General features: G+C 39.8%; 2 protein-coding genes across 3 annotated transcripts in view; both read right to left on the bottom strand.

Moving 5' to 3' along the window:
* The window catches only part of LOC113802806 (UDP-glucose 4-epimerase), a gene marked incomplete at its 3' end in the record, with an annotated part of 13586 nt that extends 10729 nt beyond the window's left edge, over positions 1-2857 (bottom strand). Inside the window, 1 exon segment of the mRNA XM_027353433.2 lies at positions 2788-2857.
* A 15456-nt stretch (positions 2858-18313) lies between these two features.
* The window catches only part of LOC113802805 (transmembrane protein 127), an 11154-nt gene continuing 6967 nt past the window's right edge, over positions 18314-22500 (bottom strand). For both annotated transcript variants that reach the window (XM_027353432.2, XM_027353431.2), the window contains 5 exons: positions 22440-22500; positions 22125-22320; positions 20429-20599; positions 19796-19948; positions 18314-19662 (listed from right to left, as the gene is read on the bottom strand). The exon at positions 22440-22500 is cut by the window's right edge and continues 181 nt beyond it. In XM_027353432.2, coding sequence (XP_027209233.2) covers positions 19439-19662; positions 19796-19948; positions 20429-20599; positions 22125-22320; positions 22440-22500 — 805 coding nt within the window. In that variant the 3' untranslated portion in view covers positions 18314-19438. The remainder of the gene's footprint in view (positions 19663-19795; positions 19949-20428; positions 20600-22124; positions 22321-22439) is intronic.

Raw genomic sequence — 22500 nt, 5'->3', positions numbered from 1 at the left:
TCTCTCCCTGCCCACGCTCTCTCTTGTCTGTATGCTTTCATTTTGTCTGTACACTTTACTATTAATTCTTCAAAAATAATGGTGTTTGATGCAGTTCGATGGATACGCGCAGAACGCACATTAGTCTAGGGGAGCGTTAGAAAGCTCTAGGGTCTCCGAGCCACAAGGAAAAAGTATCAATTTCTCCAAATACATGTTATTCTATCAATAAGAGAGGTCTACTAATATTGAAAAGATTATGGAGGATGCACAAGGATCGCTTTTACTAATCTACAAAAGCGTACGACTGTCTGCTGTTACTGCCCCTTCATAACCTTTGAAATCCATCGAGAGGAGTCACTCGCCCCGGAGTCGTCTGCCTCGGCCTGCGAACTCCTGTCTCTGTCTCCCACTTGTTTGGAATTCACGACGAACAGGTTGCAACAGGAACAACGAAGGGAAGAACAACAAAACATACGAATATGGGCATATTCGTGTGTTTTCTTGTCCTTCCCTTCGTTGTTCCTGTTGCAATCTGTCTCCCACGGATCACCTCTTTGCTTCTCTTGTTGAGTCTGTGGAGGTGTTTTATTTGACCTTAAGTTACTTTTACCTAGCAATAGTAAGCAGCCACAAGTTTAGTGGTGTGTTGTGAGCAAGTATGCCTTGTTTTGTTTTGAATTCCATTATCATTTTATATTTTTAGAGGACTTTTATGTATATATACAAGGGGAGCTTGGAGGGGAAAACAATTTATTGAGAGGGCGTGCTAGTTAGATACAGTGAAGAGGCTATTCTGTGCAGCATCGGCCGAGAAACGTTTATGCTAGAATGACAGCGTCTGCACCGAGGAGGAAACGGCGTCACGATTCGCCCATTAATTTTCCGATGGGGCTGCGCAGGTCGGGTTTTGCGCTTGCATTTACAAGAAGAGACTGAATTAATGGAGGTCTTTTACTGAACTTGTGTTGTATGTAAGGCCCTATCACACTAGCACCTTTTCCGTCAATTTCTGGGGTTCCGTCTGAATTTGAGGCTTTCCGCAAGGATCGTCTACAAACGGAACGCCTCCCAGACCAAGAAGGTTACGACCGTTTCCGTCTAATTTCCGTGTTGATTTTGTGCTATTAATAAATTAGATAGGGTGAGTGAATGCAAACATAAGCTAATATTTTAGAACATTCGTATATACAATATACATCATCATATTTCTTTAAAATAACGTAATATGTATGAGAATGTTCGTGTGATTCCCGGGACGTTACAATGATAGCGCCATGTTTGTTTATATGGGTCAGTCGATTTTCGTACGGAAAGTTCATTCGGAAAAGAAAAAAATTGACGGAAAAAGTGATAGTGTGATAGGGCCTTTGCATGACCCATACGGTTCATTCGGAAACACACACACACAAAATAATAATAATAATAAAAAATTAATTAATTAAAAAAAAAAAAAAAAACGGAAAAAGTGCTAGTGCTATAAGCACGTGTGACCTTTGTCTGTTTCAAATAGGCTGTGTCATGTTTTTCTTGGTTTCATTTTCATTTGTTTTTGCCATAAGGAATAAGAAAACATGAAATGTTATCGCGTCCAGCCAGTGGGGCAGCGACGTGAGATTTCAAATATTAGATATCAACGTGATTATTTGTATGATTTACTCGATATCACTATTACCAGAAGTACAAAAATCCATTCTTTTATTTACGATGGCAATTATTTTCAGATTATAAACAGATATCAGAATGCTCTAGGGAAAAACGGGCTCGGTAGGCTAAGAGGAAGTGGAGCTTCCCCTTTCAGTAACAGACGACAATGCACAAGCTGGTTTGTGCTGTGTGTGTGCTTAAAAACATCTGATAGATAATTAGAGAAATACGTGTGAGGATGTGTTTCTGTATGCATAATATGTATGCGTGTATGTATTTATATATATGTATATATGTATGTATATATATGTATATTTGTATATATATTTATGTGTATATGTGTATATGCATATTCATATATATGCATATATATGTATGTACGTATGTGTGTGTGTGTGTGTGTGTGTGTGTGTGTGTGTGTGTGTGTGTGTGTGTGTGTGTGTGTGTGTGTGTATGTATATATATACATATATATATATACATGTATGTGTATGCGTGTGTGTGTGTGTGTGTGTGTGTGTGTGTGTGTGTGTGTGTGTGTGTGTGTGTGCGTGTGCGTACACACACACACACCCATATATATGTGTATGTATATATATATATATATATATATATATATATATATTATATATATATATATTTACATACAAACACATATTATATATATATAATATATATATAAATACATATATATATGTATATATATACATATATGTGTATATGTATGTATGTATGTATGTATATCAAATTTCATTCTCAGTCACTATCAATTTATCTCTTTTTACCTATTTGTCTGCCATGTGCGGTTTTCTCCTGCAAAAGCTCTCAATTACTTCGGTGACGTCACTCCCTCACTCCCACCCCAACCCCTTTGATTCTGTCTCGCTGTTACTTCCGCGTCCCCCCCCCCCCCTATTAGTTTCGATTTCGGTTACAGCATGACCTATAGAACGTCATTATGAGGAAAAAGAATTATTAAGTTAAGCGAAATTCTCACCCGATGGCTCTCCGAACTTCAACCTTCCAAACCCTAACCCCTTAAAGATTTACTATCCTAGACGCACGACACAGTGTGAATCCATGAAGCCACAGCGTATGAATCCGCTTTGAACGAACGGGTTGAGGGAATGGGAGTGAATTTTGCTTTCGTCTTCCTCTTACCTGAGAGGACGTCCGACTGAGACCGATTCTGAGCGCGTGCTTACCACGGTAATAACGAGAAGAGGAGTAGATGGTGGAGCTATATGCTGATTGGTTAGCTCCCCGTGACTCGAAACAGGTGTATGTAGTAACAGGTGTTTCCCAGCATGTGTTATTTTCTACCAATCTCCATCCCTCTGTTTCACAGTCCATCTCTAAAAACCTCTTTCAAACACACAAAGAGAGACAGAGACAGAAGACTTTGACTTTGACAAGTTTATTGAGACAGATTACATCTCAAAAGGATGTAGTAACGTAGGTTATCCTCACCCTTATCTCGATAAGTCCCTGTGTGGACTCACAGATTTCATACAAAAAAAATAAGTGTATTACCATGTAATAACTTGAAATACAGATACAACTATTCAGACCCGTGTGTGTAGCTGTTTATTTTCGAAGGACAGGCACTCAGGTCATCCCCGCGTTATCTATACGTATAGGCGTACAAGGATAGTGCAAACAAACTGTTCTAAGTCGTACACATTTAGTGGAACCCATTGTCTCTGTAATGTAAACAATATTATGAGGCTCCACTATGCTTTGTCGTGTCTCCAGCACATCTTGAATGTTTCCCCACTCGTCCTGCACAAATTCCCATTTATTCAAGTTTTTCTTTTTCTCAGTCGTTGTACTTCAGCAGGAGAGACCTGTAAGCCGCAGAGGTTGTGCCTTCCACTTCACTCGCTGCTATTTTTCTTTCCTTTCCCTTAATAATTATCTCACACTCTGAATCTTGCTCCTACCTCTTTTTGACCTCATGGTATGTTGCTACTGACGGCATCAGTTGTGCTTGCTTGAAATTCACACACTTTCTTTGAGAGCAATGTCAGGAATTAGTACACCATTCCACGCTGCTCCATGAGCAGCGGGGAATGGGGCAGGGCTGGATTTTAACGGAAATTAGTCTGCTAAACGGAAACAAAAGACGATCGACGGAATTTCCTTTCGAAGGCCACATTTTTGTTATTTCGTTTGATTACAGATGGTTTGACGTAAAAGAAAAGTGTTTAAGACAATATTGAGATATTTTACCACTTGCAAATAGATTAAACATGAAAATTGCTGAAACTATTCTGATGCCTTATTTCCGTCTAACGACACCAGAGGGTGTCGCAAATTTCACTCGTGATATTCCCTAGGGCGGTCGCGACAGGAAAAGCTAGATCAGTAGATCAGTAGTAACTCGAGGTGTCATCACTATTTTCCATCGTTTTTGAAATTTGAAAAGACCAAAACGATCGACAATATTCACAAAGCATCCGTAACTTTCGTGACATCAAAATAAACAGATGCTGACACCTCGACTTACTACTGATGTAGCCTTCCCCGGTCGCGACAGCAACATTGCCAATTGCCATCTTTTCCGGTGGCAATTAGGGTTGTAGTGGACGTGATGTACCCTCACTATGTTAAAGTCCAGGTGACTCCCCCTGTTGACAGCGAAACGCGTTTTTGGCAGCCATCGGGAGCATTTTTATTTTGGTGTATTTCCATGTTTTTCATCTTTCTTTTAACGGCCTCATTTTTATTTAATCTCTTAACTGTTATTGAAGTTTTACTTTCACTTTAATCTATTTTATTTTAATTTATGTTATTTAAAACATTTTGTAACAAGACACACACGAGTTGATAAAAGCTACAGTCTTGCCGCGTATCACTCTATGGTGGTTCACTTGTCCGAGTAGTAGTGGGCGGTTTGCGGGGCACCCGGCCTCACCGGGCGCCTGCTTCATGTTCGCTTCGGGCTGCAAGAGAGAGAGGTAAGTATATTTTCATTCTTTGTAAAAGGCCAGATAGGATGTGATATATGAATTGTACTTTTTGAGAATATACAGACTGAGGGGATCTCAGGTATTCCTTTGAACTTTTGGTTTTGCTTTTATCCTTGTTTGTTTAGTTCTTTTGCTTATATTGTTTAATTTTATTTCATTTGGCTATATTTGTTTTACTATATTTCATAAGAATGGACAAATGCTAATAAGATGGAAAAAGACAATGATAACAGAAAAGAATGACAAAATTATAATTAATCAAATGAAGATAATCATCTATTAAATAAATTAACACAATACTTTGTAAGAAGGGGTTCAGGGTCGTGATGGGTGGGTCATGCTGCAATACACGCCTACTACCACTTATGAAAGCAGCTCCCCTGTCCGTAAACTGCACTCTGCAAGACCCGCGTTGTGGTGCGCCAAGGAATCATCTGGGGGAAACACTACAGGGTGCCTCGCGACGCGCCGAGACACCTTAAGCGGTCTCGTGATCGGAGGCGAGACAGGCCGCTAAGCTCCGCCTACTTCTGTGAGGTAATGGGTATGGTCGTGGTTGACGGCTAGCTGTTTTACAGTATTGGTTATTTTTTCGACCGGTACAGAGTATTTTGGAATACATCCTATATGGCTTTTTATATCTGATGGTGGGTTGTGCGATGGTGTTATAGATATGTAATATAATTTCGATTATGCATGAAATATCAAAAGTAGGAAGAATGCATTTGGCAACTCGTTAAATTTTCTTACTAAAGTAGGACAATATAGTAAAAATGTTAATGTTTTTCCATATTACCTTACTGGGAGAGAGATTTCTTAGAATCACATTATATGGCAATTCCATGTGAAATCAACCACTGACAAACCTTCCACATCACAGGTTCATATATTCTCTTTGATGTGGAAGACCCAAATTGCAAATTTCAAGTCAATCAGGCTTTTGGGGACAAAATTATTGGTTTTGAATATTATAGTATTTCAGAGTTTTGCACAGCCCCTGAAAGGAAAAATACTAGGATTTTCTGTTCTAATAACCCCAGAAAGGCCAGTGAGGTCTCATTTTGAAGCTCTCTTTGAGATGTGTGGAATTCATGACGAACAGGTTGCAACAGGAACAACGAAGGGGAGGGCAAGGAAACACACGAAAATTATATTTCATGCATAATCGAAATTATATTGCATATCTATAACATATAGCAGTGCTAGGGAAGGTAGGGTATGGCATATACTTGAAAAGCTAACTTTGTCTTCCGTTTGGCCCTGAGAATTAGTACCTCAATCACTTATTTAATAATCAAACTGTTCAGAGTAGAAAAATCAGAGCAGGACCTCAAAGGGTCTTGAAGCTATGAATCTTCTTATTGGGTTATTCCATATGAATTCAACAAGAGTTAGATAATATATATATATATATATATATATATATATTCACAGCTTAGGATTTTGTTTACATTTAGTATATATATTGTTCTTGATGTGGAAGGCCCAAGTTCCAAATTTCAAATCAATCAGGCTAATGGAACAAAATTACAGGGTTTTGAATAGTATTTCGGGGTTTTGCGCAGCCCCCCAGAAAGGCAAAATTCGATTTTGTTCAAATTTGATACTCATATTCTTGATAAGGAAGACCCAAATTTCGAATTTCAAGTCAATTAGGCATTTAGGGACAATATTACAGTTTTGAAAATTGTCACATTTCTATTTGCAAAACCCCGAAATACTACAATTCACAAAACCCCATAATTTTGTCCCCAAAAGCTGGATTGCCGAAATTTGGAATTTGGGTCTTCCACATCAAGAAGAATATATGTTTCGAATTTAAACAAAATTCTATTTTACCTTTCGGTGGGCTGTGCAAAACCCCGAAATACTATAATTTTCAAAACCCTGTAATTTTCCCCCCCAAATCCTAACTTGCTTGAAATTTAGAATTTGGGCCTTCTGCAACAAGAAAATATGTACCAAATTGGAACAAAATTCTATACTATGAATTCCCATTGAATTCATATGAAATGACCGTATAGTTATAGATGTAGAATATATATCATATCACATGACATATCTCTATAACATATTGGAATTGAAAAGATAACATATATATATATATCAATACTGCATTGATATGATAACCTCTCCGACAGGGATTCGAACCCTCACCACCTGCAAGACGGTCACTCTAACAACTGATACACGACCCACTAAAAGGAGTGTGCAATTAGGAGCTACTTAGCTTCCATAGACTACTCCATATCTACTCATACATGAGTGGGTCGTGTATAATTACCATATACAAATACATTTAGTCTAGCACGGTGCAATAATATCCTCATTAACATGATTATCGTTAGTGAATTATGCACCATACAGTGTAACAACAAATTTGAATTTCCCAAGACTCCGCCCTCATAGACGGGGGCAGAGTCATAGGAAAGTGTAGCACAACAGGTCTTGTCGGCAGAAATAAGGCCTCTGGTACGAACTATGATGTGGCAGATCGAACGCCATCGCGGCGGAAATTTCATCCGACGTCACTTCAGCTGGGTCTTCCAGCTGGACGTCACCAAAGGTAGAGCCACAGTCCTATAGAGTGACTTCAGCACTACATCATACTCACTATGAATAGTCGTATAGTTCTTAGATTAATCAAGGTCACAGGTTCAATGTCGCATTTTCTTGTTATACATCTAATACATTTTCTATAAAAAGATGCGGGTTCATTTTATATTATTGAATGTTACAATATTGGCTTGGTAACGAATTTGGTGTATATCGTTTTATGTTGTGCAATAAACAATTATGTAACGCAGGGAATCTGATAATTACCAGGCCCTGATCCTTCACTCTGTAACTGTAATCTAATATTCATCCGATCATGATACTGTAGAGTCCAATTTTATTATTATCTTCGTCTCCTTTATCATCTGATATTTAGAGAACGACAGAAACACTTCTACGGAAAAGAGGTCAGCCCTGGTGGGGGGGGGGGGGTACCATGAGGGGGATAGAGAATTTAATCTACACTTTTCAGGTAACTCTTTTACTGACGTCGCATATATAGGCCTTGTTAATTTATTAATATGCCGTGGTGCAGTAAGTGTTGCTTCTGGGGCGTTAATAGCATTATTGTTCCACACATTTGGGCAGTTTTGGCCCAAACTATTGGAAGGCCAAAACTGGATGAGGGCGAGGATTGCATACATTGCCTTTAAATTTCCCTCCACACATTAATCATGGGAGTCGTGTTGTCAATAGACTCTGCCCATGCCTACATCTCGTTTTGAGTTATTATCTCATTAAGCTTTTTTACTAAAGAAAACAAGATCCTTAGCTAACTAGGGATTTCTTCCCAAGCGTTTTAGCTGATTTAAGGCCGTGTCACACTAGCACTGTTTCCGTAATTTTTTTTGACCATTTTATTTAACATAAATACAAACATTCTCGAATATAGCTCTTGATCTGACTATACTTGGCTGAAAAAGTTGATGGAAAGGTTTTCAGACGGAAACGATCATTATCGTCTGACTGGAGAATCGGCAATTCGCTCAAAAATGGACAAAATATCAGAAAATTGTCAAAAAGTTGACGGAAAAAGTGCTAGTGTGACGGCACCTTCACTGCAGACCTTATTGACTTTCTAAGTAGTTTTATGTCAGGATCTTTGTTCAGGTGATACGCTCGTTTGCCTCTGGAGGATTTAGAGATGTTTGACAGGGTTTCTGGGGTGGAATTAGATAATGATGTTAGCAAGTTAATGAGCTTCATAGAAATGATCAAGGCTGGTAGGAATTAAGTCTTCATACCAGCAGCCAATCCTTTTAATAAACTCATCATGATGTTTATTAGCAAGATGGTATCGAAGGCATGGGTCGGGTGGTTTCTTTTGCCAAATGGGAGGATAAAACCAATGATCACTGACTAAGAGCGGGTCAACTTGCGCAGTGCTTGGAAGTGGATATTGACCGTATAGAGCTATATAATCTAATTTGCCACCCAGATAACGAGTCTTTTCTATGGGGCAAAAAAATGTATGGGGCACGGGTGTTTTGAAGATAGTCGTGATAAACCTTACCGCTTTTGCCTATGGGGCTTCCCTCAGAGCCCAGGAGAGAATGATGAGCAGTAAAATCCCCACAAAGTAAGACAGTATTACAATGTATCTTTCTATCAGGAGGTTTAGGTACCACTTCACTATCATGTGGGTTATATACATTAATGTAAATACCAACACACACACACACACTGAGAGAGAGAGATATGCAAGCATACGCGTACACACCACACACACACACATATGTAAAAACATATATATATATATATATATATATATATATATATATATATATATATATATATGTGTGTGTGTGTGTGTGTGTGTGTGTGTGTGTGTGTGTGTGTGTGTATATATATATAAATATATAAATAAATATATTTATATATATATATATTGTAAGAGTGTCTAACACCTCTTTATATAGTTGTAGCCGAAGTCCAGGTGGCGTCAGTGATACACTGAATGGCTCTTTATTGCCAAGAATTACAACACATACACAAGAATAACGATACACGAAGAACGGCGCTGTGTGGAACTCTCGGCCGGAGAGCCGGGAGCGCGAACTCAGGTCACTGAAGGTGTGAGCCGAGGGTGAGTGAGTGACGGAGCCCCACGCCCTGCTCGGGCGAGCGACCCTGAGAGAGTGTGTAAGTGAGTGAGTTGGATCGTTCTTAGGTCGAGTATCTTCTGCCCTGGTTTGACCTAGCGCGCCGGACGGCGTGGTGTATATTTAGAACAAACATCCGGTACCAACAGCAGGCGTAGGTGAAGAGAGGGGCAGCATGTGGGGCATGGGCACGCCCCACATGGCGACCACGCGGCCACTAGATATGAATGCACGTGGCCCGCGAGATTGCATGTATTGCACCCTTTATAGCGTCCCGTGATGCGGAAGCGGCAGGGGGACGCAAGTGGAGGTCCCGTTCACTCCTCTGGACAATTTAACAGATTCTCGGCCTGTGAAATGGTAGCGTGCACTGACCCAGGATCATATGCAGGCTTGACATGTACCCTGAGCAGAGAAATATTACTGCTCATGGCCCAGAATGAAACAAAAGAAAACGCAATGAAATAGATTAACATAAAAGATAATAAAAGAAAACATAATGAAACATAAAAGAAAACATAAACATAAAAGAAAACATAATGAAACAGATGACCATGAAAGACAACATGTAGCAAAACATTTTGGCTTGTAACGGTAAGTCTGCTAAATACAACCTTTGTTCTGGTAACAGCTCAGGCTAAAATAAATCCAGAGGGGAGACAAATACAGGTTCAGATAGGTATTACTTTATTGCTTTGGCGGATCCGTATATATACCGACGTTTTGATGACGCCACTGCCTTCATTATCATAGTTTTATTGAATAGGCATAAATGAAATATGAAAAACACGGTATATAGAAAAACAACTAAGAATGATAAAAAATATTAAGATAAATAACTAAAACCATTGAAAAATAAAGCTGCTTAGAAAGTATGGACATCTCTCTAAAAAAAAAAAAAAAAAAAAAAAAAAAAAAAAAAAAAAAAAAAGACTAAAACGACGATCTCAATAACGTAAAACATGAATAACATCATTTACTGGGTAAAATCATATAATCAAAATACAAATACATAAGATAAAAAAAAAATGTACAAGATAAAAATGACAAACCCTGCCATGCTCCTTTAAAACGAGAACAAACAGAAAGATAAGAATACGAAAATAAATTTTAATCTAACGATGAACAATCAAAATGACCAAAGAAAATATTACAGAGGCAAGCTGGATTCAGCAACGTCTCTCAGGGGCGAGGTTTGAAAAAACTCCACAGTCTACCCATAACCGCGGGTCGAAGCAAAAGGCTTCGACCCGCATACATATATACATATATAATATATAATATATAATATATATATATATATATATATATATATATATATATATATATATATATATATGTGTGTGTGTGTTATTTGGACGACGGAAAGTTGGCCTGAGCCCCATTGCTTGCCTCAATAAACTAATACGCTGCAGACAGCTGAATGTGTCTTGAACAATACCGAATTATACAAAAGACAACAAAAAATAGTGCAAAAAGAGTCAGTGCTGCATCATCTGCCCATCTGGGTGCAGGTTTTCCCAAGGGGCGTGCGCCTCGGCAACTCGGGCTCCATCACCAGAGAATAACCACAGCTACCCAAGGGTCATCTGGGTTTGGAGGGTTCGGATCATCTATACCATCGTCAAACTCTCCATCATCGTCACTCGTGCCATATGACAGTTCCGCTGGTGGGTGATAAGCCTTCAGGTGATTCAAGTGGGCTTTTAATTAGACTTCCAATTTGAGGTCTTCAATTTCGAAGGCAAATGGACCCACACGTCTGATGATCCTGGCAGGACTCTTCTTCCTGGTGAGAGGGGGTAGACCGCCCATCTTTTACCACACCAATGCACCTTCAGCCGGCTAGGAGTCCACCTTCTTGCCTTCGTCATACTGCTTGCCATAATTTTGAGGTTTTCCCTTGGAGGCTTTCACAGCCGCTTGGAGAGCCTCTTGTAAACGTGCTTGTAAATTTAGATTTTCATCAAACACAGCTTCATTGGTGAAACCAATTTAAACATTGGCATGGGGCCTGTTAGCATTTACAGTGCTTGCTCTCCAGCCGTCCACTGATTAGCTGAATTGATCTGTATCCGCAACTCAGGAATATATCCTGGACGATCATTGACTAATGCGGTAAGAGCAGACTTCACCATACGATGAGGATTATAGGGAATGGTGTAGTGGTTTCTGGCGTCCATTATGTTAGTGAGTTCCTGGAAAAGATAGAATATAAACTGGACTCCATTGTCAGTTTGGATAACCTTATGAAGGCGAAGAGGGTTACCCGATGGCCCAGAAAGGCTTTGTGGAAAGCGACAGCAGATTTTCCTAAGCAGGATGGTCTGCAGATACTGTGAATGCTGGTCTATGATAGACAAGGCACAGCGGACTGGAATACTAGGCCCATGTTCTTTGATATCCATCGAAACCCATTTTAATGGAGTTAGCAAGAGGTGATTCGGCCATAGAGACCCCATGCCTGTCGCCATCGATCTTGCATTATGAAATGTTTGATGGATACCTGGGTGCAGTACTTCTGGAACTACTAGTTGGTAAACAATCCGATCTGGTAGATGCTTCAACCGACTGCCCAATCTCCTGTCGTATTTCTATTCTACTTGTGATATAGTCTTCCACAAAAGAAGCAAAGTGTAAAGCTGTATACCAGAATCACTCTCCCCACCTGCCCTTATATATTAGGTTCCTCACCTTTTATATTCTCTCTTTCTCTGTGACTCTTTCTGCATGTGACTCTCTCACACTCATTTTCTCTCACTTTCTCACAACGGCGCTCTACAATAACTCGTAGCGCAAGGATACGGTCAGTTGTGGACTTACCAGAAGTGAATCCGGATTGCTCCGGCCTCTGGTACCTCAGTAGGTGGTCTCTGATACGTCTCAGAAGGATGTGGGCGAGAATCTTGCCTGGTATACTGAGCAGTGTGATGCCTCGGCGATTGCTGCAGTCCCATCGGTCCCCTTTCCCCTTCCAGAGACGGATAACCACACCCCTCAACAGGTCAAGAGGAACGGTACCGGACCGCCAGATGGCAGCCAGGACAGTATGTACCCCCCGCGCCATAGGTGCACCACCAGCCTTTAACAGTTCAGCTGGGATGCAACAGACACCTGCTGTTTTACCACTCTTCAGCTTGGAAATCGCTCCCCTGACTTCAGTTAGGGAGGGAGGGTCCTCACTGATAGGTGGGTCTGGCAACGGAATCTCGGCACTACCCGTATCCAAGTTAACTGTTGGTGGGCCAACCTGGTTTAAAAAATACTCAGCCCAATGTTCCTGTACCGCAACAGGATCTGAGATGATCTGGCCACTTAGCGAACTGCTGTCACCTGTGAAGAGGGCTTGGAGTTCAGCTTTTTCAGGGCTTGGTATGCAGGACGAAGGTTATTTACTAAGAAATGGCCTTCTATCTCCTCTGCGACTCCTAATAAACTGTTCCTTGTCCCTTCTTAACAGAAACCGAGTTCTGTGCACATGAGAACGGTGCAATGCCCGATCCCCTGTCAGACGAGTCGCACGACAAGTATCTGTGGCTTCCAGTGTCTCCTGCGAGATGAAATTCTGTATTGCTCTCGGGCGTACACCAATCGTGTCTTGAGCTACATCAAGCGATTCGCGCTTGAAGGTATCCCACAAAAGAACAGGGTCCGTCAGACTGTCCAGCATTGTGAAACAACCAGAGATTGCCTCAGCAAACCCCCAGGCACGCTCCCCCTCCCTCAGCCTATGCAAATGAAACACCCTGGGGTGATCATTGGACTGCTGGGGAGTTTTGAAGTGGACCCACAGGGTAGCCACAACCAATCTATGGTCAGTACCACAGAATTCAGCAATCATTTACACTCTGGAGGATCCTCCAACGAATGCTAACGAGTATGTGGTCGATCTCCTTGGCTGCATTACCCGCATCGCTGTACCATGTCCAGCGATGTGGGTCTGGGCGCTGGTACCAGGAGCCAGAAATCCTCAATTTCTGGGACCAAGCACAGTCCCGGAAAAGGAGGCTATTCTCACTACTGGCATCAGCTCCTGAACCATGGGGACCGACAGACATCTCATAGCCAGCTGACCACAGCCAGATACCGCATTGAACTCACCCAGAACAATACGAATATCTCGCCGGGGACAACTGTCTGCCACAGATGCAAGTTTGGCAGCGTAGACCATCTCTTTCACGTCGAGTTTACAAACATCGGTAGGAGCGTACACATCAATAAGAGACGTGAAGCCAAATGATAGCTTGTCTCAATACCATTATACGCTCATCAACAGGAGTAACCTCTACTACCAAGGGTTGGAGTCTGCTGGAGATGGTCATGGCTACTCCCTGGAGATGGTGACCGTCGCTGCGGTCCTACCAGAAATAGGTGTAGCCACCTACACTGGTGACGCCGCTGCCAGGTCTTCTTACCTCCGAGAGAGCAGCCACCTCAACTCTCAGCCTCCCCAGTTCCCTCGACAGTAAAGGCAACCGATCGTCCTGACGCAAAGGACGGACGTTACAAGCCCCCACCCTGACTTCCCGCTTGAGGTTTAGCCTCGTGCAGTCACTCCGGGTGGATGCCGCCTCTGCCACCTCCGCCGACACTGCCCTATATAAAAGGGGGTTGTGGGATGTGGGCCCCATCATCCACCTGCGGGGTTCCCTAGGGCTTTCCCCCACAAGCTTCACTCCAGGTTGGCGGCTGCCAGAATGTAGGCAGGACGAGTAGTTCGCGTTCCCAGCCTGCGCCCCAGCAGGCGCCCTCCCAACAGGGCCCACAGTCTGCCTCACATGCTGGGTGGGAGGGAATTTTCCCTTCCCAGCCTTTCCATTTATACAGAACACTGCCGATTGGTTATATCTAGGGGGAGGAGGACTGGCAAGGCCCACCTCCCTCAAGCCTCCCATTTACCCCAGGGGGCTTAGGGGCAGGAGTTGGTACAGGACCAGGGCTTGTCCACACGCCGGTGGGCCATAACCCTGAACCTCTGGGACCTCCTGTTGCTCCGAGATCCCCCACAGTTTGGCCTGGGACAACAAGGTATCCAATTTCCATGGGAGGTCACGAGGAGGCACTGCAGAAGTCTCGATGCTGGAGAGGCTGTGAACTGGGGGAGGCAGGGGGAGGCTTATGCAGGGCTGATCCCTTTTTCGCATTCAGCTAGCCAGCGGTGGCAGCTGCAAGCGAGAAGGCATACAAGCACTTAGCACGAACTAGATTACCACACCATCGCTTCACATCATCCTGTGTGTGAAGCACCCACCCATATATATATACCCAGCCATATATACATACTACATAAATATATACATATAAATATACATATATCAATATATATGCATATTTATACATAAATATACATATACATTTAAATATATATATATATATATATATATATATATATATATATATATATATATATATATATATATATATTATACATTAAAATACATATATGAACATATATATTAATACATATGTATATGTACATATGCAATATATATATATATATATATATATATATATATATATATATATATATATATATATATATATATAAATATATATATATGTGTGTGTGTGCCTGCCTGCCTGATGAGGTTCCCAGAGAGATCAGTTAGATTTTATAATGCTATAGCTTCAGTTTCAGGTGTAACTGTATCGAGACGTGAACGATCGGGTCGGGTACGGAAGAGGACTCTGCCTACTTGCTTTTGGAGAGTTGTGGGTGGTAGAAGGATGGGGACGTGTGGAAGAGGGAGTATTGTTGAGGGTGTAGTATTACGGAGAGATGGAGAATAAGGCTGTAAGGTAGTAATAAGGGAAAATGTGGTGATTGTTGAAGAAGGTTGTGAGGGTAGTAGAGGCAATGAAGTTGAGGAAGTTAGGAGAGTAGGAGTCGACTGGATAATGCACTAGTAGGCATTGAGGAATGGGTAGTAGTTGTAGTCTTCAGAGTCGTGGTCAAAGGAGAGCCTGGGGTTGGGGAGCTGGGAGAGTTTGCATTGGTGGGGCTATTTGATGAAGGGGTAAGCATCATTGCCTCTCATATGGGTATTACATCTTCATTACTGGCCATGGGATGCCTTGACAATGTTGCGGAAATAAAGTCCACCCCTTAGGGTCCCCTTGTGGAGTAAGGGCTAAACAACTAATACAGGGGAATACCATGCCCATGGTTCCCTCAGGCCGTTCAGGACTAGCACAAAGTCAGCCTTTCATCCTTTCAGCACGACTCTTACACCTTAGGAAGTAGATAGCAGAAGGGGTTGGAGAAGGGATGGAAACAAAAGAGCTGGAGGGAGAAAAGACCATGAAACATTAGTTGAGTTGAGGGCTGGGGCCCTAGGCAGAGGAGATCCCAGCATTGAGCCTCAGTCTCCGTCTCCTAAGCCCCCCCCCCCACCACCCACGACAACAACAGGCAAGGGATTGGAGGGGGGGGAGTAGATAGTAAAAGGGGTTGGGGAAGGGACGGAAACGAAAGAGCAGAAGAGAGAAAAGACCATGCAAAATTAGTTGAGTCGAGGGCTGAGACCCAAGGTAGGGGAGATCCCCAGCATTGGGTCCCAGTCCCCGTCTCCTAAGCCACCCACTACAACAACGGGCAAGGGATTGGGGGGGAGGAGGAAAAGGAAAGGAGATGGAGAAAAGTTCGTGTAAAATTAGTTTAGTTGGGGTACAAGTTAAGAGTGATACCTAACACTGGGCTTCAGTCTCCGTCTCCTAAGCCCCTACGACAACGGGCAAGGGATTAGGGAAGCTCATTCACGTACATGTGCCGATTGTAGTGACTCCCATAATGTATTTCATAAAAGGTGCCCTGCCTACAAGCTTGAATCTGAGGTAGCAGTTCTCAAGCTACACCTTACTCTATGTGAGGTTAAGACAGGAAGCTCTATCTTTTCCACAACTGCCCTCCAATCTTCTCAAGATGTCTCAGCATCTCTCCCCCTACCCCAAACTATCCTACCTCTACTCCCCCTCTCCCCCAGTCAAATTCCTTTCTCAGTCTAATCTGAATACTCCAATCACTACCACATCCTCAATGCCTGCCCTTCCTCCTCACTCTACCTGTCACACCAGGCAACCTAAATGTTTCACTCCATATTCTACCACATACTCTCGTACACCCTCCCCTCCCTCATCCATCCTCCAATCCCTCTGTTCCTATTCCCTCTACATTTAAAGTATTTGCCAAAAGCCAATCTCAAGTTCCCTCACCCTATTTCCTCCAAATACATCCCATCTTCCCCTCCATGTGCTTTGTTTTCTTCGTTCCACATTATCCTCACTACTCCCAACTGGATGCTCCCATTAATCAATCTCATTTGTCACAAATGTCTTTTTCTGGATCCCTTCCCTCCTGCCATTCTCCCTAATACTTCATCAGTTCCCACATTTCATTTCCTGGATTCATCTCCCCCTACTTCTCTAATAGCCATCTTTACCCAAAATTCCCGTTGATGGCTGGTGACAGTTTCCCGTTTACGCCTAGTTTTTGGGCAACATTAGGAACCAAAGACTTTATATTATTATATGATTTTTAACAATTCTAAACATGTAGGTTTACCTTCAGTTTAGGTGCCATTGTCTAAATGTTTCACTATGCAAATGATCCTGCTACTATAGGAGAAAATAAATACTGTTTGATGAGCACAATTGGTCATGATGCAATGTCACCTGCTACTTGGTCCACAACAGTCATGGCATGTACATACTGGGTTAAACAATGTTTCTCTTCCTTCCATAGCCACAGATACTCTCCATTTCTCTATATCATCCAATTGCCCTCCACCCTTAGCCCCCTCCTTTCTTAATGATCTCCACTTTCTTTCATTTGTTCTCTCTCTTTAATCTTTTACTACCATACACTGCTATAATGCTCTATTACCTCCAACAGCTAACACATTTTATCCTGAATGTTAACATTTTGAACCTTTTCTCCACTAATACTTTACCATAGTGCTATATAACCCTTAACGTCTGGCACATCTATTTCTTTCAACCATTAACCATTACATTTAAAGATCACATTTCAAAGTAAATGTACAATATTTTTAAAAATCCTGATCATATATGAAATGAAATTTGCAGTGGCTTGAAATGTAAGATAGTTGCCAACCTCCATATCCACATCATTTTGACAGTACAAGAGAAATATAACTTGAAAGTTTATATCCTCCAGCTACTTTTGCTATCAAAAGTATTTACAGGTATTTACAGCCAATTGTGCTATATGTTTAACAATTTACATTTATCAATTTACATGCTTCTCTAAGACTGTCAGGAAATATACTGTTAGCACAATGTATTCTCTCAGCATTTCTGTTATTATGAGGCCCTCCACTTTAGAAAGAGGATTCATGCCCCTAGGCCAAAACAATTTTTTGTTGGATACAATTTTCAACAATCCTCCACATGCCTGTAATTAGTACATCCCTATTTACAAGAAGAAATATAGCCAAAAACTTTGCCTCCTTATTCCAATCTGGGAATTGTGATGTTGACTGTAGTATTGATTTGTGAAATGTATCTACACATAGATGGCTCCACAAGTACTCAGCTACAAGGGAGTCAATTAGTTGTCTACATGACCTTAGTCTACGTAATTGAGTTTTTTTACAACTGTTAATATCAATGCTGTTATTATTATTATTGACATTATAAACATTACAACATTACTATTATTATTGACATAATGAACATTACAGCATTATTAAGAAAAGTACTAGTGATACAAGACAAAAACTATTTTGCCAAAAATCAAGGGAAACAGGTGAGATGGGTTGGACTAGTACCTGAACTTAGAGAACTTGGTACTTCTGGAACCATTTATTTGTAAATACAATTAATATACAAAATTCTGTTTAAATATTGAAAAGTATAAATGTGCTTAGAAAAAACAATAACAAATAAAAAATAAATATAGATAAAACAAAATAAAAATCAAGGTTACTCAAATGTTTACAATCTTTGATCATGTTCTTCACCATTTGTCTTTCTGGCACAAAATATAATCTACTGTGTATTTATACAATACTTAGGCTAAATAATACGAAGATCAGAATTAACATTTTTTGCTATTCCTTTTATATTCAAAAAACTTTTCTTGGACAACTATTAGCTACTATACAAATTTTGTTCAGGTAAAATACTGTGTTCCTGAAGGACAAGCTTGAAAATACACTACTAACATTAGATATTAATTCCAATCACATCATTTCAGTGCCTCATTTGTTTTGTTTGTATTACTCTTTATGCTGATGTGCATGAAGCATATATACAAAAACTAAGGACTGACTTTTAGTTTAGGTACTAAGTGATACAGATTTATAATTTTTATTTTTTGTACCTGCCTAGTGCCATTACAAACCTAATAAATTGAAACTGGGAATCCATGTATACATGCTTTGCCCACTCGTTCCATCTTAACAATTTTATTTACACACTGTTGGCTCCCTCCTTAGTCACCAAGGAGTCCATTACAAGACCTACGAGATCTCACCTGCTTACCCCATTCCTTTAATTTCTGGAAGTTATTATTATCATTACATTTAATGTTAATAACAATAATGATATGATGCTATCAATAACAGCATTAAGAATTTTAAAAATCCAAAAATGGGGTAAATAGATGAGATCAGGCAGACCTAGAAATTGACTCCCTGGTAACTACATGCTAGTGAAAAGTATAAACAAAGTAGAAAAAAATAAGCAGGACAAGGAATTTAAATAGAAAAGAAAAAACTAATCTGGACAGTGTACTTATACTATATTTATACTCTTTTACAAACAATTTCCTTTCTCTTTCTCACATACTATCATCTTTTACGTAGAACAGATGCAATCAGTGTATCTGCTTCTTTGAAAATGATGATAAAAAAGCTGCAGCTTTGTCTTGAATAGTCTCTGCTAACAAGACAATAATGATTTATTTAGATACAATAAATTTCAAAGCTTGATTATCTTACACCAAAATAATAGTTTTAATACTAGGAGTGATGCAAAGTCAAAGCCCTGCACAAAAATTATATATCACAACCCTGCACAGAAAAAATATATACATTGACGCATGTGTGTTTTCGTATATTCTATCAATATATGGAAATATGATTAACTCTGGAGAAAACAAATAAATATGAGAAATAAAACATATCCTTAACCTTTGGTTTCTAATCTGGAATAAAATTACTATGGAGTGTATGGAGGAGGAGGGTGCCCTTCAACTGGTGGGGGAGGCTCCATATCATGTAGGTAGGGCATGTAGGGTCCTAGGGAACTACCTGGAGGAACAGAAAAGGTCTCCATGCCCTCTAGGCCACCCCACTCTTCTACTAAGGGAGCTGCATCTCCATCCTGGAAAATGTGTGCTGGTCGTAGCCAGCTGCATCCCACAGACATCACAGACATACCACCTGTTTAGAAATATGGAATATTAAAATACTTACAAAAAAATTGCATTCTTATCTAGATAAAATTATAAAATAATGCAAACTTTTATGAGATTACAAACTGGTTTTATCATGATCTTATGATCCAATGTTATACCTGCAAATATGAGAAGGTAAAACCCAACATCTAGCTTAATCTGCACTCTAGCAGATGCTGCCGGTCCAGTCACTGGCTTTGTGGCCTCTTGTTGTGTTTCTATCAAGGTAGTAATGTAGTAGCATACACCAACGCACACTACACACACCAAAACTGGAAAAAGTCATGTCATGAAACCCTAGCTTTATATGCTTTTTAACCAAATGTTGGCATGAAAATGTGATATTCACTGTAGTATTGTTTTGTGAAATTTATCTACACAGATGAACAAGGAAAAGATTAAACAGGTGAGATAAGTGGAATCGATGATTTACTCCTTTTTGACTAAGTACATGTGGAGCTATCTGTGTATAAATACAATTAGTAAATTAAACTCAATATGGGTATGGCATGTGCGTGCTGTATGCCATCTCCAGCAGCATCAGGTTAATTTTCTTTTGTTCTGAATTTTGTTCCAAATTAATTGAGATATAACATTTAAGAGGCCCTGTTTTGATCATATATATTGCCTTTTCTACTGATCATTACTTGAATATTAGTTTCTGAATTCCATATTGCAAATAAATCAAGATTAATGTAAAACCAACTAATCATATATTCATATCTTAAAAATGTACATTTTTAGTAGCTTACCTGATATAATCCCAGCAACTGCATTTTTTCTGATGCACTTAAGAACTCTGCCTGTTGGGCCAGTTATGTCAAGCATCATTTGAATTAATGATGTGCAAATCATCACAAAGATAAGACCAATTACAACTCTCATCAAGGTTACGATTTCGGGAGTCACACAATATTTCAGCTCTGAAAAAAGAAAAGATAAAAGATATTCCGCTTAATAGCTTTCCCCAACTCGTATGTACTCACATCTTCAAATCTAAGTCCCTGCATATATAAAGGTCCCATAAATATCAAATGTGAAAAATATTTTATACATCAACACAGAGACATTGTCAGTTTTGGAAATGTGGTAACTGCCCAGTGATTATTTAATCTGAATTATCAATAACCCCATTTTTATGTCTTTCGATTTAGACTTTACATACCAGCATATCATTTAGAGTATCACTTAGTTTTGAAGAACATTGTAATATCTGTACATAATGTTTATTCTTCATATTCATTTGTTTCAACTTCTGAATTTGTATTAAAGTAATTGGTGTGAAGTGTGTCTTGATGTGAAAAATTATTATCATCCTAGTTATTAGACTCAAGGGAAATCTTCTACCTCCTTGAACTCAAGAAACCCTCTTTTAGGAGCCACAACATTATCTTTATCAATTCATCCCTTGGAATCAAGCTGATGATTTATTTTAAAAACTTATTTTCTTAACAAGGCAACAACATTTTGAGGCGAAGAAGCCTGATGCTGGGTAAGAAATGAAGCGTATCGACATGTTGATCATCCATTAGAAGTAGGAGCTCTTGTCAAATAAATTTTTATAGATTGAAGATCTTCATGACAAGAGGGTGTTAGAGGGACCCCTTTGTGGAGCTATAAGGCTGCAGGAATGACAGAGATGTGTTGGTCAAGATTTACTAACAGGTGAAGCAAGTCGGGAGGAGACATCAATGCTGTCTCCATCCGAGGGAATTTCCCAGTTCCTAAACTACTTACCATCCAAAAGGGGTGAGATGGCATGTGAAGTTTTCCTCAGGAATCAATATAAGGTCAATTTAATAATTTTGTGCTTTAGTTATTGTCTGGACCACATGCAATTAAAGTGATCATTCATGTTATCAATTTTAGACAAATTTTGCAAGTACAGATGACTCACCGAATATGAATACTAATCAATTTCAAAAATTAAGATTAATGAGCTGATATTTCAAGAGGGTAATTTGTTCCTTTATAGGTTTTTTGTATGTGTGTTAAGACACCAGAACACACATGTGAGCTCTAAGGGCTTCCTTAATAACCACCCAACACATTATGGCAAAAATATATTTGTATAAATATTTTGAGCTAGATTTTTTTTTTTTTTTTTTTTTTTTTTTTTTTTTTTACCTCAAAATGTGGAATATCTGGCACATTACGAAAAAGAATTTTTGAGGTCATCTAGCTCTCCCTAAATACAAATTTTATTTGATAATATCAATTTAATATAGTTATCTATCAAAGGCTCTAATCATCAGATGGTATAATTGGGTGGTTTGCCAGATATTTTCCCAAACCAACTTTTGATTTATTGGTATCATAAAACAAATAATTTGGGCATTTTCTGTGAATCATTTTTTTTCTAAAAGAAATATCACATTGCAAAAATTCTGACACCTCCATATATAACAATTTTTCAGTATATACTGTACTCCTTTTAGTGCAACTTACTGTGGCCATTTGCATAATATATTAGGTGAGACGTTGAAGGGCTGTAAGTTGTGTCTTCAGTTACGTGGAACTCTCCCGGGTGGAAAAACATATATAGGCCAATAGTATGTGTGGTACAACCCCCTCCATCCAACCAGAACCACTGGGGTTGGCTTAGGCAAGCACACACTACAACAATTACAATAATGCTGACCACCTATGGGAAGAAAGGCACAATCAACATTACTTTTCTGTCTTTGTATATTGCATTTTTATATTACCATTATTCTAAGACAAATTCAGTGTAAATGAAAATAAATAAACTTTTTCACTCACCCCAGACATGATATTCTTGTCATGGTCACGTCTGACCTGCTGACGTCTTCTGGGGTATAGA

Source organism: Penaeus vannamei, chromosome 37 (assembly GCF_042767895.1).
Source record: "Penaeus vannamei isolate JL-2024 chromosome 37, ASM4276789v1, whole genome shotgun sequence".
NCBI classification, from domain to species: Eukaryota; Metazoa; Arthropoda; class Malacostraca; order Decapoda; family Penaeidae; genus Penaeus; species Penaeus vannamei.
The sequence above is the reverse complement of the archived record's forward strand: the minus strand, read 5'-3'. Positions and strand labels throughout refer to the sequence as shown.